The 16,253-nt window shown below is 53.0% G+C and overlaps 5 protein-coding genes across 5 annotated transcripts; 3 read left to right on the top strand and 2 right to left on the bottom strand.

Annotated features, from left to right (window-relative positions):
* Positions 1-61: 61 nt before the first annotated feature.
* On the bottom strand, positions 62-2,599 carry K437DRAFT_253645 (multicopper oxidase). The gene is made up of 3 exons (XM_013390379.1): positions 2,516-2,599; positions 425-2,417; positions 62-335 (listed from the first exon to the last, which is right to left on the bottom strand). Exons 2-3 carry the CDS (start codon positions 2,299-2,301, stop codon positions 215-217), a joined length of 1,998 nt encoding a protein of 665 aa, XP_013245833.1. The 5' UTR covers positions 2,302-2,417; positions 2,516-2,599; the 3' UTR covers positions 62-214.
* A 1,830-nt stretch (positions 2,600-4,429) lies between these two features.
* On the top strand, positions 4,430-6,331 carry K437DRAFT_292666 (uncharacterized protein). Its single transcript, XM_013390378.1, has 5 exons — positions 4,430-4,708; positions 4,779-5,135; positions 5,199-5,322; positions 5,384-5,493; positions 5,576-6,331. The coding sequence occupies exons 1-5, from the start codon at positions 4,467-4,469 to the stop codon at positions 6,162-6,164; spliced, it is 1,422 nt and encodes a 473-aa protein (XP_013245832.1). The 5' UTR covers positions 4,430-4,466; the 3' UTR covers positions 6,165-6,331.
* A 4,382-nt stretch (positions 6,332-10,713) lies between these two features.
* K437DRAFT_134701 (uncharacterized protein) lies at positions 10,714-13,327 on the top strand. The gene is made up of 2 exons (XM_013390377.1): positions 10,714-12,879; positions 13,050-13,327. The coding sequence occupies exons 1-2, from the start codon at positions 10,915-10,917 to the stop codon at positions 13,128-13,130; spliced, it is 2,046 nt and encodes a 681-aa protein (XP_013245831.1). The 5' UTR covers positions 10,714-10,914; the 3' UTR covers positions 13,131-13,327.
* K437DRAFT_134711 (uncharacterized protein) lies at positions 12,895-14,723 on the top strand. Its single transcript, XM_013390376.1, has 4 exons — positions 12,895-12,911; positions 13,050-13,462; positions 13,529-13,613; positions 13,674-14,723. The coding sequence occupies exons 2-4, from the start codon at positions 13,217-13,219 to the stop codon at positions 14,630-14,632; spliced, it is 1,290 nt and encodes a 429-aa protein (XP_013245830.1). The 5' UTR covers positions 12,895-12,911; positions 13,050-13,216; the 3' UTR covers positions 14,633-14,723.
* K437DRAFT_253640 (putative NADH-ubiquinone oxidoreductase 12 kDa subunit) lies at positions 14,671-15,508 on the bottom strand. Its single transcript, XM_013390375.1, has 3 exons — positions 15,357-15,508; positions 15,101-15,270; positions 14,671-14,761 (listed from the first exon to the last, which is right to left on the bottom strand). Exons 1-3 carry the CDS (start codon positions 15,391-15,393, stop codon positions 14,732-14,734), a joined length of 237 nt encoding a protein of 78 aa, XP_013245829.1. The 5' UTR covers positions 15,394-15,508; the 3' UTR covers positions 14,671-14,731.
* Positions 15,509-16,253: the final 745 nt, after the last annotated feature.

Genomic DNA, 16,253 nt, shown 5'->3' with positions numbered 1-16,253 from the left:
TCTTTGTAGCTCGGACCATCTCACAGCGTTCGCCAGAGGCGAAACTATCCGTTCACAATATGTCATGATTATTGCTCCGATCATCTCAATATACCTAAAATACATAGCCCAGTCAACGCGAATGGCAGGAAAACAGGAGTGCCAGTACGCTCGAGGTACGTGGAGCCCATGGCGGTGTGAGTGGCGAGTTCTCTAATAGGAAGGAGGGGCTCAACTAGCGCTTCTGCGAGAAAGCAGACACAGCGGCGCAGCCATCTGCGACTTGCATGGCTGGGAATTGCTTGATCTTTGAAGGTAGGATTTGGAACTGGGCAGCGAAGCCGGCTTCCATGTGACTGCGACCGTGCAGATCAGGAAGAGGACGTCAGCATTACCGGCATGAAGCGCTACATTTTGCTGTGCGAGTACTTGCCAAAGCACTCACGCAACAATATGGCAGTGGAATAGCCAGAGGCCCGGGTTGTCGGTGACGATACGCACAGCGACCCAGCCGTACGCAGGAACTGTGAATACATCCCTGCGCATGGGGTTGTTGAACGTCTGCTTCCGGTCCAGCTTGCTAGGTGTCCATGTGCCACTGCCAGTGCCAATGATCCACGGAATGTGGCCATGCAGGTGAATAGGGTGCTCGCCCTCGTCGTTGCTCGAAAGAATGATATCAAGCACCTCGATGCTGTCACTCATTGCAACGATCTGCGAGATGGGCGGTACGAACGCCGCATTTACCTCAGCCGCGTTGTAAGCCTCTAGGAGTGTAGAGTTGCCGCCCATCTCTGGCTCCCAAGATGTGCCATTGATGAAAGCCCGGTAATCGCTCTGCTGCGAGATGCCGAAAGAGACCGTCAACGAAGTAAGCTGTGTCGGGTTGGGCGGATTTATCGCTCGAAGCGGCCTGAGAGTCGACGCGTCCAAGCTAGAGTAGTTACCTGGGATCATTGGCAGCGTCTCGCTCGGTGTGGCATCAGCGGCAGCATTGCTGTAGCGCATGACAGCTCTCTGGTCTTGGTTGAGTGCAGGATTTTTGTATGAAAGCATGTCGTCCGTAAGTTTCCCGCGCATGTAGAACACTCCAGCTGGCTGATTAGTGTCGATCAGCACCGAGTACCGCTGAGCGACCATAACGTCCACGTCAGTAATTTTCTGCGGCTGTACCTCGGTGCCATCGGCCTCGATGAGCGTCATGACGTGGCCATCGATGGAAAAATTGATCGTGGCGATCGAACCAGTGTTGATGACACGCAGACGGTAGCGCTTGTTGGGCTCAAATGTGAAGTTGGCATATTGTCCGCCATCACACGGCGTGCCAGGCGGTAAACCCAAGCAGGTCCCTCTGCCATAGCCTGCAACAAGTCCGCTGTCTGGAACAGGTTCGGCACCCTCGAAGGTCCCATCTGCATTTCCGGGCTGGAAGTAAGTGGCGATCCATTGGGCGGAAATGCTGTGGTAAATGTCATTAACAATGACGATGATATCGCCATCGTACGTGCTGTTTTTTGTTGCTAATGAGGCGCCTGTTACGCCCGAGCCGCTGCTAGAGACGCTGCCAGCATGCTTGAATGAGTATGTCTCGTTGGGCGAATGCAGAACCAACGCGCCAAAAATACCATCCGTGTACTGTCCCGCGGCATGGGCGTGCCACCAACTAGTCATCTGGTTCTGCGCCGTCCAGTTGTATAGCTTTGTCTCACCGGGCGCGATGCCGCATTCAGAGACGCCAATCGTGCCGTCCATGAAGTTCGTTCCGTTTTGCAGTGCCCCGTGCCAGTGGATGGACGTCGTCGCATTTCCGAGCTCGTTCTTCACGTAGACAAGGATCGTGTCTCCCAGGTTGGCTTCGATGGTCGGGCCGGGCGACATTTGATTCACCGTGAGCATGGGTTTCTGCACGCCCGCAGGGTCGGAAAGCACGCGAGAGATCGTCCAGTTGTACGTGCGTACCGTAGGCGGTGCATGCCGGTCGAAAGACGCATCAAGCACAAATTGCGATGGGTCGACGAGTTGGCGACGTGGAATAAATGGCAGTGGCTTGCCGTTGTAGTTGGCTGTCACGCTGTTGCCAGACAATAGGGAAGCATTGCCGTTGGAGCGATAATTGCGAAGGCCTAGGCCGATGCCTAGGCCGAGTGCCAGCGCTAGGACGATAACGAACGCTGATCCGCCTGCTAAAAGCCAGCGCAGTTTCAAGCGACCTGTTTTGGAGCCAGGAAGCTTGCTGCTTTGGTCCAGCTCAGAATGAGATGTGCTAGCGGACGCTGAAGAGGGTTCTTTCGAAATAGGGACAGAATCTGCAGCGAGCGACATCGTGCTCTGCTGTGCTTTTGCTGCTTTGGCCGTCATCTTACTGTGTGCGACGAGCCCACGCAATGCTAGAGCGATGCATTCCTGAATGAAAAGTGAGGCTGTGAAAGCTCTGCTTTCTGCAAATGGTGGACGGTGCGTATGAAAGACGATATCAACGCGTCAAAGCTGGTGCTGGTCTTTTAAAGTTCGTTACCTGTCACTTGGACCGCACCACTCACGAATGCGTGCCGGCCTTCTCTATCATGTCTACGGCCGATTTTCTTGATGCCAATCAGCTCATCCTTCGATGAAGTCCTCTAGAAGAGTTGCCACTGCTGAAACTCTGAGAGCGTCCATGTAACAACGGTGCGGCTCTCAGACCATCGCATACCGTCAAATGAAACCCGATATCCAGCGTCGTTGAAAAGCATCTGAAAAAAATCTATTGTCTCATCGGTACCTGAGAGTCCTGAGTCAATAGGCAATGTCTACACTGACACGCTTGCTGAGTAGACAGAAACGTTGCTGCCTGCACCCGGTGCCTGGCTGATTTTCCCCTTACTTCAGGATCTTTTCCGATTTCCGAGCTCCAGTAGTCAAGGAAACAGTGGCTGAATTTTGGATGAAAGGAGACATGAAAAGGTGGATAATCCCCGAGCACGAGCAGAAAATTGGGGCAAGGCCACAAGCATTGTCACGGCGTTGTTTCACGAAACACGAATTAAGCGAGTAGGTATTAAGCGTTCATCCTACCGCGGGGATTTTAAGAGTTAGCGACAGTGATTTGGTGACATGCGCGTGGCCCGCGCTGCGCACGTCGGCCAGTTGCCGTCCCTCTCGCCTACCCGCAAGCCCGATGACTGCCAGTGAGGCTGTGAGTATGTGAGTCTGTGCCCACCCTGAACGCCTAGGCTTTTCATCCAAAAATCTCCCCAAATCCACTTCCATCCACACGTCAACATCGTCCACACAAACGCTGAATATCATATAGACCAAACGTAGGAAGTTAGGATAGGGCTTTGGGAGCGCTTGAAATTTGGACCTTGTAAAGCGCTTGCCGGCGGAGGCAGGGAGCGAGCCGCAAGACTGCCGTAAGATCCCGCAGGGCGGCAGCAGCAGCGGCGGTAGTCCAAAGCTGTCCCAACGACTCCCAACCTGTCATTATAAAGCGTAGTCATGAACAACTTTTACATGTTACATATAACTATGTATACTGTTGTAAGCTCTACTGCAGATACGTACACGTTCTATTGCGCCACCCCGAAAATTGCGCTTCACTGAGCCTGCGAGCAGCCAATCAGAGCGCTCATTTGTTGCACGTTGAATACTTTGGCGCATTTTGCTGAAGCTAGACCATAAGCCATTCCAGTCTACAGGTCACTGCACGTTGCATGGACAGTGAAACGAAATTGCAGATGCGCAGAAGCGCGCAGGACGCCGAAGCAGGAGTGGCGCAGGTCTGGACTATGGAGAGGTCAGCGACCAGTATAGATCAGTGGCAACGCATGGGCGCCCGCTGCAAGTGGCCTGTTGGAGTTTGGTGCAGCCAGTGTGCTGCGCACGGCCTGTGATGCCCACTGGTAATGGCCCTGGAATCAGAATGACCTGAAACGAAGGAATGCACGTAGATTTCAGGAACGCAACATCGTCGTCCCCATGTCCGACGCAGGCATGGTGACCACTTCGCGGGGCCCTTTTGGTTTTTTGGAAATGCAGGGTCAACAGTTTTTGTTGCATTTGTCTCGCCTCTCGTTCTTCTTTCATCACATATACATTCACATCATTGCAGGGATTGTCTCGATATCATGGTCCTCGAGCTTCCAGAGCTCGCCGGGAGAGAGGCGGCACTCAGTAGACGCTGGCATTTAACAAGCAAGTAAACATGTCATTAAATTTGAAATTTGAAAAGGGCAGACGAATGAGGAACGAGCTAATGGGCGAACAACGTGCACGCGCACATGCTCACATGTAAAATTGGATGTCCATGAATTCCTCACTCCGTAGTTCTCTGTAGATGGGGCTGTGGGTGGGAGGGTCGCTGCCTTGCTGGGTAAGCAAGGTATAAATCTTGACGACGACATCTGTTTGACCAGAAAAGGAGGAGTGGATTCTCTCCCTCATTGTCCACATCTCTTTGCGATTCATCGTACGCTCTGTGAGAAACAACAGCGCACGCACGTACGAAGATGCCATCTCTTTCCACCCTTGTGGCCGTTGCGGCCATCCCAGCCGTAGTGAACGCGTACCCCCTCAACTTCCCCGGCGCCGGTCGCATTAGCAACCTCGCGAAGCGCGCTCAGCTTGCTCTCAACTTTGTGGCTCCTTCAACTTCCCCTCTTGTCCAATCCCCAAACTACGCTGGCGCTGCGAACGGCACCCTTTCCAAGAAGGATGTCGTCCCTGGCAAGGCCTTTGACCGCCTCATTCAGTAAGTTTGGAGCACAGCTTATCTCTGCTTCATTTTTGTACAAGGGCTCAGATTCCTTCGCTTTTTCCAGCATTTGGCTCGAGAACACGGACGCTGAGATTGCCATGGCCACGCCCTCGTTCTCTTCCCTCGCTCAACATGGCGTAACCCACTCACAGCGCTACGCACTTACGCACCCCTCGGAACCAGAGTACCTTGCTACTGTTGCTGGAGACTTCTTCGGCATGGCAGATGATGCGTTCTATCACTTACCCGAGAACATCACTACGCTTTTTGATCTCTTCGAGGACGGTGGCTCGGCTGGTAAGCCTATCAGCTACGCATGCTACCAGGAGAACATGCCGTCGAACGGATACACCGGCTTCAACTACACCGAACACAACTACCTCACTGGCAACGGAACGTACACATTCTACGTCAGGAAGCAGTAAGTATGTGCTCCTAGCCTGACAATTTCGCGACAAGTCTGACTCTCGTCTTGAATCATTAGCAACCCTTGCGCCATGGCTGATTTCGTGTCAGGGAATGCCACTCGTGCTATCGAGGCCAACCGCAACTTCAACCAGTTTAGCACGGATCTCGAAGCAGATGCTCTTCCGCAGTGGATGTTTATTGTGAGTGGGGATACGATGACAGTAGGAAAACTTTAACAGGAAACTGACAATTTTGCCTCAGACACCCAATCTGGTAAACGATGGACATGACACGACGCCCGCATTTTTCTCAAACTGGACGGAATACTTCCTTCTTCCTCTTCTCAACGACACTCGCTTCAACAATAACAGGTATGTTCTTCACGTCACCGAAAGCTCATTCTGCCGATGACAAACGAAGGAATGGATCCATTGTGCTGTCATTATTTTCCAGGACTGCAATTATCTTGACATTCGACGAGAATGAGAGTTATGGAGACCCAAACCGTATCGCAACGATTCTGCTCGGTGGCGTCGTTCCCCAATCGGCTATCAACACCACCGACTCGACATATTACACGCACTATTCAGACATTTCTTCTGTTGAGGCCAACTGGGGCCTCAAGAATCTCGGTCGTGGCGACATGAACAAAACCCTCGCAAACGTCTACTCAACGTTTGCTCATCAGCTTAATCACACTAACACCGAGGTCTCTGGCGACGCGATTCCGATCAACAATGCTACGGGAGTCTATCCGGGTGCGTTTTCCAATACGCAGAACACCGACTTCACCTTCCCGCCCAACGCGGACAACAACACCCTCATCAAGGCCGGTCTGAACAAGAGCATGACGGAGCAGGTCGCATTTGCCTATCAGGTGAACTTGACCAGCCAGCATCTGCCGAACCCGTACGGAAGCAATCCATTCCCGCTCGATTACGTTTCTCGCAGCGGTAGCTCGAACGGCGCTGCTGGCACCTCAGGTGCAGGCAAGGCTGTTGCGGCGATCGCTCTGTTGGCTGGCGCCGCCTCTCTGCTTTGAGTGCGTCAGGTTGCCCGCCCTGACTTTTGCAATCCGCTGGGGTCAAATCCACCTCACATTATTGAATACACATGCGCATGGATGGCCGCGAGCATTTTGGGGCCACCGTGTCAACATCAGGTTGTCGTGCTACAAACTCTCCCCCCAGTCAATAGACAGTTGGTTTTACTCTCCAGATGTCCGGACAAAAAGAAAAAATTATGATCATGTCCTTCATTCGTGTTTCATGCGACTGAGAACGACCCGTGTGGGGCGGCGGCCAACCTGCTCATGTGATAGAAATCTCGCGTACTTTCATACACTATCGTTGCTGCTTGCTGGCCTTTAGTTCACCTATGGGCTCAGCGCTGAGGCGCTGATATCTGATGTTTTCCCCACCACAGCAAGCAAGTACGCAAAAACACGCTTTTGGTGTTGTCCAACACTTCCAGATTGATTTTCTGTTAACAAAAGAGTGCCTTGTCAAATTTGTCCTTTTCCGCGGTTCGATCAATCTTAGGTAATTGATATTTTTTTCTCATCTCGTCCGACCGAGTAGCCTAGTGTCGGAAGTAGCGGAGGTAAAGACCAGGGAAATAGTAGAAACTTCACATAAGTCAAAAAAGAAGTGCGCCAGGCGCCGGAGACGAGAGAGAGTAGGCTGTCAACTCCCCAAATTATCCGAACGAACTTTGTGCCTGCCAACGAGCGAGCTTGATAATTGTATCCCAAACTCCTGACATGTCACATTGCTGCAAGGGACGGAGCAAGGTCATCAGCAACCATATCGACACGGGATTTTATGTGATCGCGTGATGTTCCTTGCCAGGTTGGTTTCGCGTCAGTCGCATTTGATTACCACCTTGCCCACCTTCACTGCCGCTCAGATTCGTCATCAACAGCGAACTGCACTGTACATCTCCCATCGTAATCTTCTGCAGCATTCTCCGGTCCTTTCAGAACCTGATTCACAACGAGCCAAGTCTGACAGGATGCCTTTGCCGCTACATGAAGCCTTGCCTCGCGAGGATCTGAGGATCTCTTCATGTTTCCGCTTTCAGGTGCGTATGGGCGCTCGCAGCGACCGTTTTTGGGTCGACAGAAGGAGGGGTTGACAATGAAAATGGAAGCGGAAGAATGTCGACCTTGATCATAGGTCAGACTACGGGTGTGCCGTCCGAATTCTATCAAGCCTTCGCAATATGTGCACCAGCAAATGGCGATACATTTCACCCGCTAACTCTGTCGCTGATCGCTTGTCTGTCCTGTGCTTCCACACGTTCCAGCTGGCTGGCATGGAAAGGCTCGCCAGCCATGCCTTTGACCTGCGACTTCAGGGAAGTAGTTTCGTGAACGACTGCGCTGGCCAAATCGGCGGCATGGAGCTCTCCCGGAAGGAGCGAGCGCGATAGGTGCTCAAGCACGGCTACCGCGTTGGTATGGATCTGTAGCCGAATCAGACTATGGTGCGATAATTGTGTACGTGCGCAAGCGTTTTTGTCAGCTTTCACCTTCATAAATCTCTGATCACCAGGGACAACGAAGAAGAATGGAGATGATGCTGACCGCGAATTCGCTCGGAGAACACATTGCCCCAATCTTTGTGCACACGTTGCGATGCCACGATCCTACTGTACATGTGGACAGGTTGCTCACAGCCGGCAGCGCCCCGCCATATATTGGCTTTGCTGGGAATCCAGGGAAGACTGTCCAAGAGGGCCTAGAGGGGCGATATGCGATCGACCAGGCTGGGTACATGGATCTAGGAACGATCCACTGGGCAGGATATCCGGTTTCCAGGTTGGACGCCTTGCAGTGAGTAACTAGGAATACCAACCCAGTGAAGCCAATCTTGAGCATAGCGGCTTGCCGCTTCCGCCAATTCCATCTCTTTGAAGTTCGTGGTTTCGAACTCTACAGTTATCTGGGCGGTGTCCCCGAGCTCGTGCAGTGCTTTGACGAATGGCACATACCCACATTGGACATCTTCCTCTCGAACGACTTCATCTGCAAAGTGTCGTTGCGAATGTCGCATGCCTTCACACGTATTCTCGGCGCAGCGGTGTCCGTCGAATCGGAACGCAATTGACAATGGTGGGAGCCAGGGACCCCTCTAGGAGACAAGGCGGACACGACGGGTGTGAGAGCGTGGTAGTCATCAGCATCTGCAATTGAAACCGGTCGACAAGGCGTGCCAATGCTCGAAGAGGGTATTCAGGAAGCACGGCTAGCAGTCACCGCCAGCAGTTTTTTCTTGGACTCTCGAGCTCTCGGCTGGTTTCGAGGCTCTCCGATACCTGTCGGGCTTCAGCAGGAATTCGAACTATGAGATGGGAAGGAGGACCCAGGCCGAAAGTCATTCGCCACGTGGACGCATTCAAAATGTTGAAGATGAACCGACCTGGTCAGCCGAATATTCGATTGTGGGACCTGATGTGGGACTTTATCCAGCGTGGAGAGATCCCAGATGCGGATTGGTGGATGAACGAATAGGCGAAACGCGCAACCTCGAGCCAGTGGGACCATCGGCTGTTGGATCAGAAAGATAAGGATACATGCACAATGATAAAGAGCAGGATTTCGACCCGAAAGAGCAATTTCAGTCCAGCAGAAACAAGGACATCAAGCCTGACTAACTGTTCGAAAGTAGGCTATAGCTGCTATGAATTGACTTGTAGCAACTTGTACTGTTCAGGAGAGCGTGGCGAAATCATGCTTTGCGGTCGGCACAAGCGCCCCTGCTCTTCTCTGCCAATTTTTCCTGCCTGAAATTGCATCAAACTTTCTTCGCGTCCGCAGTGCGTGTAGGAATGCTTCTGGACGCGATGACGATGCGAGTGATCTACGCCGAAGGCTGGTGGGTGTGCCTAGGACTAGGCTGCCGTGGCCCATGATTACGCCTTGGTGGTAAGGAGGCTCTGCAGTGCCGAAAAACCGAGGCAAGACCGGGCAAAGGACACTGGCAAAGCCAGAACGTGCGCTTTAGCATATCTGCGAGTTCGTGATGAGTAGGAACAAATAGTGTGAGAAACAAACAAGCAAAATCACCACAATTCAACGAACAGCTCTCTCATCAAGCCTCAAAAAATGACAGACCGCCGGCACAGGTTGGGTGGGTTCCCTTGAATCTGATACAGGTACCGATCAGGATCCAGGAGAGAACCATAAACTTCCATAATATTAACGCCCATTACCGGAAACATTGGAACCCCCCGAACTTGAAGGCGCATTGGCAAGTATCTCGTGCCTTGGGAGTTTTGAGCTCCAAGAAAAAGGGGTTTTCCGCGGTCGCTTTCGGGTTGTACAGCTTTCACCTTTCCTTTCTTTACCAAGCTCGTCGTTGGTGCTGCCTTGAAGCTTGCTCCAAACCTTTGATGATCCATGCGCGCGGGTGAGGCACCGAGGTCTGAGAGGTGCAAGTGCGTCGGCCACACGAAAGCTTCAGGTTTGCTTGACCTGTCGAATCGTTTTGCTATTCTGCCGAAGCAGCGCTGGTGCTCTATTCAACGAAACCTTTCCGCCAAGTACATCGTTTCATCACCAAATACAGCCATCCAATCTCACGAAGCTAGAGGAGTACATCCTCGCATTTGCGGCATTGTTCTTAAGCACTGCTACTCATCAGTAATTCCCTCATCATGGACCGCGAGGGAGCTGTATTGACGGCAGCGTTTTCGAAAACGATTTCGATTAATGCAATACGGCCGCCGTCTCCTTATGCAAGGCTTTCATAAAGAGTGGACGACTCATCAGTTTCTCCCGCAAAGTCGAAATGCAACAATCAACAGAACCACCTGTGAATAGTACGCCGGAAGGCGAGGCAGAGCCCTCGCGCCCTCGCCGACCCTGGCTTCCGGTGCGAGAGAGGAGCAACGCTACCATCACTTTCGCTAGCAACAACGGCGGCAGACGCACCGCTTCTCATTCACCGCAAGGAGAAGTTGATGTGACGGAACAGGTTGCAGCTATGGAGCTTGAAGACCTTTTAGCTTCAGGTCTCGCGTCTGAAACGCTTCCAAAGAGGGATCGTTGGCCAATTTCTTCTCCGTCTTCAAGATTAGCCACACACATGAGTAGGATTACGTCGCCACTTGCGGGCGCTAGCTCACCATACCCTCGACAAAAGGTAAGTAATGCACCAGGACGCAGACGTTGGATTCCCATGATCTCGTCTTTGGTCATTCTGGGCCTTCAGAACGCCGGGGTACGTTCGAGAGGATCCACGCAACGACGGCAACGGTCTGACGAACCTGACGGATGCGAAGACCATCGTCTCGCTGAAGAAAATATCGCTGACAATGATCAAGGAAGCGATCAGCAAGCCCATCGTGGAGCTGAATGCAGCGACAGAGATGAAGGCTATGACCATGAGGATGAAGATGAAGGCAACGAGGATGAGGAAGATGATACTTCAGACTCGGATTCGCTTGTCACACTCGAATCAGAGGGTGAGCGTGAAGCCAGTCCTTCGCCGAGTGGTCGAAAGAGGCGGCAGCAAAGAAGGCCTTCACGGCTATCGCAACCAGTCAAAATCGGTGAGCTTGGGAAACGCGGGCTGCGCAGGCGAAGAAGGCAGAGCGAAACGCACGCCAGTGCGGATCTTGGTGCTTCGGGTCATGCTGTACTGGAAGGGGGTGAAAGAATCAGGGAACCTGGTCCTTCAATTCTGCAAACTCGAACTCGCCCATCAAATGCACGACCTCAGGGCCGTGGGCAATTCCACTCTCAATCCCAGTCTCAGTCCGATTCACACACCCAGCTTTCAACGGGGATGAAAAACGCGTCGTATGAGAGCATACCCGTTGCAACAGGTGGCACGATGAAATCGCTCCACATTCCAAAGATCCCACCCGCGCCGGACGCCAGGAACGCGGAACGTTTGATACAGGTTGTACAGCAAGGTAACAAGATACCGAAAGCCGCGCTTGGGGGCCAGCAACAGGGAGTAGGAGCAGGAACTAGGTCTCAGCAGGCTGTCTCTGCAGAGGGTCCTGCGCCAGCGCGCCGGCGTACCGCAGGCTTGCACCTATCCTTCGCACCCGAGCAAAAGAGGGTGCGCAGACGATACCTGCCAGAGGGATACGTGCCCGGGGATACGTATCGATCATTGGACGAATTTGTGCGTGAAGCGCGAGATCGTCGACATCGAGGACGACGGGGACGAAAAGAACGTGGATCATCAGGCTTGGCGGCATCCGGGAAGAGTAGTGGTGGAGGTTCGAGACGCGGAAGTCGAAGTTCGGCAGCTGGCTCTACTGCCGCATTGTCCAGTAGCAGTAGCAGCTCTTCTTCTAGCTCTAGCTCGTCGGATAGTGGTTCGAGCTCGAGCTCTTCAAGCAGCTCCTCGGAAGGCGGATACGGCTTGACGATAGCTCGGCTACGGGCTTTCTTCGGAGACGATTCCTCTTCAAGCTCATCGTCTAGTTCCAGCTCTTCCAGCAGCTCTTCTTCGAGTAGCTCATCCCGCAGATCGGCGTCCGGTCAATCGATCACCAGCTCCGTCTCCGGTCGTTCAGCAAGATCCTCGCGCAGTGGCCGCTCGCGACACCAGCATCACGGCAGCAGCAAGAATCGTAGAAGGAGCCGACGCAGGGCGGCAAGCCGCGCGGCATCTAGCAGTCGCAGATCGGCCAGTCCGGGCGGCTCACCCGTCTCCATGCGGCACCTCAATACATCTGTCATCGGACCAATCGTGAATGAATTTGTTGAGCGTCGCCGACGCGGTGGAGGAGGACAGTCATCGCGTTCTGCTCGCCGAGGAATTAAAGCAGGCAAACAAGCAGCAAAGCGCGCCAAAGCTCGTGAGAAGCAGCTCATTGAACAGGGTATCCTGCCGCCGAAACCTAGCAAGCATGCCAGGCACAAAGCAAAACGCGCTAAAGAGGCTGCTGGGGGTGTGACGCGCTACACAATGTTTACTCCTGTTCCCCTCCCAATCCCTTTACCGGGACAGCCGCTGTCCATGCCCAATACCGTGGCCCAAGGTCAAGCGGCAGGCAGAGCCCTCTCTGCTAATCGAAGGCACACGCATCGCACACACCATATGAGTGGAGTGGGCGCGGTCAGCGGAAACCTTCACCCTGCTGCAAAATTCTTTGAGACCGGAGAAGCCAGCAAGGTACTGCAGACCATCTCGTTGCTAGCTGTCAAGCAGCAGCTGTACGCATTGCGCGCAACTCGCAGGCAGCAAGATGCTGCAGTAGGAGACCTCGCTGGAGAAAGGAGCGAAAGGAGAGTGGAAGCCACCAGTGGTAACGATTTCCGTAGTCACGCCTATCGAAAGAGGAGCAACGACACTCGGCCGGCCTTGGATCTAGATGCAGAAGCCGGAGACCTCGCGTTGCCGCCTCCAGCATTGGATCTGGAAAAGACAGCACTAGAGAATCTTTCGTCACACACCCGTGATAGAGGCCTCTCCAGCAAACAAGCTTCACAGGATGCTGCCGATGACGCAGGGCGGGACGAGCGAGAGCTTGCGTGGCAACACATGAGCGACATCCCGCTAAGCCCCCATATCAACTTCGCACTTGAGTTCTCGCGTGGACTTTCGACTATCCATGCTCCAATACCGTATCCTGTCGCCTCTACAATTACGGACATCTCGATGCGCGCACATGCTCCTGATGGCTTTGATGCTTCCTATCATAATACTTCAGCAACGACACCAACGGGTGTAGGAGCAGTCAAAAGCTCCTTTTCTCCGCCTCCGCCTAAGGATGACTGGCCACAGACTCTAGTGGGTCCCTCTGACAGCGGGGCTGCTTGGTGGTTAGATGTTAGCTTTCCGACTTATCGAGATATGGTAGAGCTGAGTAAGGTGAGCGAGCTTCATCAGAGGCCTATCCGGCGGTGAACTAGAACATTTCGCATTACAGATGTTCCCTTTACATCCTTTGACGGTGGAAGACGTTTTGCAACAGGAGTCGCGAGAAAAAGTGGATGTGTTCGAGAAGTTGGGCTACTACTTCGTGGTCATCCGCGCGATAGACGAGCGCTACTTCCGCTACACCTCCGGCACTGCATCCAACCCGGCAGAGACAATCAATGAAACTGCGTCGGCTACGCTCCCGAAGATGATTTTCAAAGAGGACAACGATGTCAATTCATTTGAGATGCAGGAACGCAACACCGAGAAGGTGCTGTCAAAGCTTGGCAGTCACACTGCAGACTCCCACAAAGATCTACAAACGACAGCAGCGCAGAGCAAGAAAGCAAGGGTTGACATTATTGAAGGTCTTGACGGCAAAGAAGGTGTGGAAGGCGTGAGCGTGGGTGCAGTCAATCTGTATCTGGTTGTGTTCACCCATGGTGTTATTTCGGTATGTCACCTTAATCAGGGTTTGGAAAAAAACAGCCCTCCGCTGACTGGAAATGTGGTTCTGCAGTTCCACTTTGACGATGTCTCAAAGCATACAGACTACGTCCTGAAGCGCCTTGTAGACCTTTCTCAGCCGGTCGATCTGACATCCGGTGAGTCGAAACTTGAAAATGAGCAATAGCTCAGGACGCTTACCCTCTTGCGCCAATCAGATTGGATCGCCCATGGCTTGTACGACTCGGTAGTCGATGCGTTCTTTCCCCTCCTATCATTTGTCGAGACGGAGCTTGTCGACCTTGAGCAAGAAGCTGGCGATCCGACCGATCCGACCATGAGAGCCGACCACATCCCTGTGGATGAGATCCGTGCTATCACATACAGCGCTCGCAACGGCCATGATGACTTGCCTTTCACAGTTCTGCAGACCAGGCGAACCAAACTGCGTTACGCGTTACGCTGGCTCAACTTCATTCACCTTCCTCTTTGGTTAGCTGAGCGTCTGCCCAACGTCCTGATCGAGCAGCAATACCAGACCAAGATCAAAACGGAGACCTCAGCATCTTTGCTCGATCGTGTCCGCTATGGTACTGGGAAGAAGGCGCTCGAGACACCTGAAGCCTTCAAGAGCCGGACTGCGCTTGAGCAGAGCAACCTCCTGCGGCGGATCACTCAGACGCGAAAGATCGCAACGGGCATGCTGCGGCTGCTGGCTCCGAAAAACGATGCGGTTCGCGGCCTGCGCAAGCGTCTGACGGAACTGCGTTCCGCCAGCATGGCCCGCACGGAAGTGTCTATATATTTGGGCGACGTGCACGACCACATCATTGCTCTGCTCGCGCAACTTCAGATCAACGAGGCCCATCTCGGTGACTTACACTACTCTTACCTCTCTTCACTTACCATCTACAATAGACGGATTAGACAGCATGCAGACAGGAAGATCATCACGCTGGCCACCATCACGCTTACCATCGTCACCTCAGTCTTTATCACTAGTCTCTTTTCCTTCAACGTCAAAATCCCCGGCAATGATTTGCTTGGACCGGATCACTGGTGGTTCGGCATCGTCATCGCCATCATGTGCACGAACGTGCTCATCATCCTCACATGGCGCTGGTGTCTCTTTAAACGCGCGCACCGCAGGCTGACCCTACGCAGAGCTGCCAGATAAGCTTCGCAGTCCGATGAATATCCATGCACCCTGTAGAATAGACAATTAGCCTCACGCAATAGAAATCTATTCATAAAAGTAGCATTGCATTTGTGGTGTTTATTGGTCAATGATTCGATAGCCCTTGACCTGTGGACAGATAGGGCTGTTGGTCAGCGAAAATCTAAGGCTAACAGGGTCACACCTTCTCAGAACGGCGACGCAGCAGAAGTAACCGATGTATCCCAAAGACAGCGAAGGTGTTCCAAGAATGACCGACTTCGACCTTGTCTATCGCGAAGGCATCCAGGCTGAAAAAGCTCAGGCTTGTGGCCCAGCATTTTCCCACCTTGAGCATAAAGTTAGCCTTAGCCCACGAACCTTCCATGCGCTGGCCTCCAGCGCTGCTACTTTGCCCCGCTCCATACGTATCTCTTACTTCATCCATGTCGATGCTCCCCTTCAGGAAAAAAGAGGCGCTCGACTCACCTTTGCGTCCTTGAGCAAGTCCAGGTAGGTCTGCGCGAGCTCGTGGCAGACCTGGTAGTGGTTGACACCTTCGGCCTTGTGGCACTTTTGCAGCTCCTCTCTGACTATCCGCGCCTGCATTGTTCGGATCCAGTCCTCCCTGATCTTCTCCTCGCGCCGCGCGATGATCTCTGTGAACAGCACAATTGCAAAGGTTAGTCTGCATGCCTGTCCCAATCGATGGTCTAATGAAAAAAGAAGGCAGATGGCCACGCACCGGAGTACTCCTCCGCAGACGGGTGCTTGGCTTCCATTTCGTACACGCACAATTGACTTGCGCTAGCGAGCTCCAGACAGTGTCGATTCGCACGCAATGAAGCGTACCCTTCGCGAAAGTCGTCTTTGAAGGGATGGAGGTGTTGAGAGCTGTTCAGACAGATATCAATTTATCAAAGAGAGGAGGGCGATGCCTGATGAACTCATGAGGCAACACCAGTGGGCTGAGGTGCTTGGTGCAGTCGGCACACTCAACTGCTGCCGAGTGCTGTGCCGTTCCATCATCTCGTTCCGCCGGGGGTTCTCACCGTCAACAACTCATCCTCTTCCATCGCCGTAGCCCACATGTATAGTTGCTTCCACCTTGCATCTATATATGCCCTTCTGAACGTTGATGCAAAAGCGATTGGTCTTTCTTGCGGTCGGCACAGTGGTGGGCGAGTAAGCGAAGGTAAAAAGAGGCCACCAGCATTTGGCACAGGCGGTGGTCGGGCGACAAGATATGATCCAAGAGCACGCATAACAGCAGATGGTGTGCGAGACAGCTGTTCATGTTACAAAGAAACAGCTTGCACAATGTAATTGTACAAGGGATGCGGTACAGAAATGATCGCATTGCAGGCTATGCTTCGATACTTCCTCCCAGGCTTCGGCGGCCTGGTCAGCGAGCTTTTGCATGCGCGAGGGGGCCTTTTTTATGTTGCCTCTTGTAACACTTGAGCGTTGGTTGTCTTCATCAAGCTCGACGTCCTCTACGGTCCGCTGCAGCATGTCGCGAAAAGACGCATCTCCACTCTCATCTCTCCTTTTCCTGTTGCTTACTTTATCGTCCGCATCTAGCTCCTCGCCAATCCAAGCAGGGATAGGCTGCCATGTGCGATAGAGTTAGAAGTAAGGC

Source organism: Tilletiaria anomala (assembly GCF_000711695.1).
Source record: "Tilletiaria anomala UBC 951 chromosome Unknown K437scaffold_5, whole genome shotgun sequence".
NCBI classification, from domain to species: Eukaryota; Fungi; Basidiomycota; class Exobasidiomycetes; order Georgefischeriales; family Tilletiariaceae; genus Tilletiaria; species Tilletiaria anomala.
This window is presented reverse-complemented; position numbering and strand designations above follow the sequence as displayed.

Bases quoted from the DNA above. Each gene is read 5' to 3' on its own strand.
- K437DRAFT_253645 (XM_013390379.1), bottom strand. From the start codon at position 2,301: ATGTCGCTCGCTGCAGATTCTGTCCCTATTTCGAAAGAACCCTCTTCA. The intron at 336-424 runs GTGAGTGCTTTG...GCACGGTCGCAG, and splicing joins TTCCACTGCCATATTGTTGC to TCACATGGAAGCCGGCTTCG.
- K437DRAFT_292666 (XM_013390378.1), top strand. From the start codon at position 4,467: ATGCCATCTCTTTCCACCCTTGTGGCCGTTGCGGCCATCCCAGCCGTA. The intron at 4,709-4,778 runs GTAAGTTTGGAG...CGCTTTTTCCAG, and splicing joins GCCTTTGACCGCCTCATTCA to CATTTGGCTCGAGAACACGG. The intron at 5,136-5,198 runs GTAAGTATGTGC...TTGAATCATTAG, and splicing joins ACATTCTACGTCAGGAAGCA to CAACCCTTGCGCCATGGCTG.
- K437DRAFT_134701 (XM_013390377.1), top strand. From the start codon at position 10,915: ATGAAAAACGCGTCGTATGAGAGCATACCCGTTGCAACAGGTGGCACG. The intron at 12,880-13,049 runs GTGGGTCCCTCT...TGACGGTGGAAG, and splicing joins ATGACTGGCCACAGACTCTA to ACGTTTTGCAACAGGAGTCG.
- K437DRAFT_134711 (XM_013390376.1), top strand. From the start codon at position 13,217: ATGATTTTCAAAGAGGACAACGATGTCAATTCATTTGAGATGCAGGAA. The intron at 13,463-13,528 runs GTATGTCACCTT...GTGGTTCTGCAG, and splicing joins TCACCCATGGTGTTATTTCG to TTCCACTTTGACGATGTCTC. The intron at 13,614-13,673 runs GTGAGTCGAAAC...TGCGCCAATCAG, and splicing joins GCCGGTCGATCTGACATCCG to ATTGGATCGCCCATGGCTTG.
- K437DRAFT_253640 (XM_013390375.1), bottom strand. From the start codon at position 15,393: ATGGAAGCCAAGCACCCGTCTGCGGAGGAGTACTCCG. The intron at 15,271-15,356 runs GTGCGTGGCCAT...TGCTGTTCACAG, and splicing joins GTCTGCGGAGGAGTACTCCG to AGATCATCGCGCGGCGCGAG. The intron at 14,762-15,100 runs GTGAGTCGAGCG...ATCTGTCCACAG, and splicing joins ACTTGCTCAAGGACGCAAAG to GTCAAGGGCTATCGAATCAT.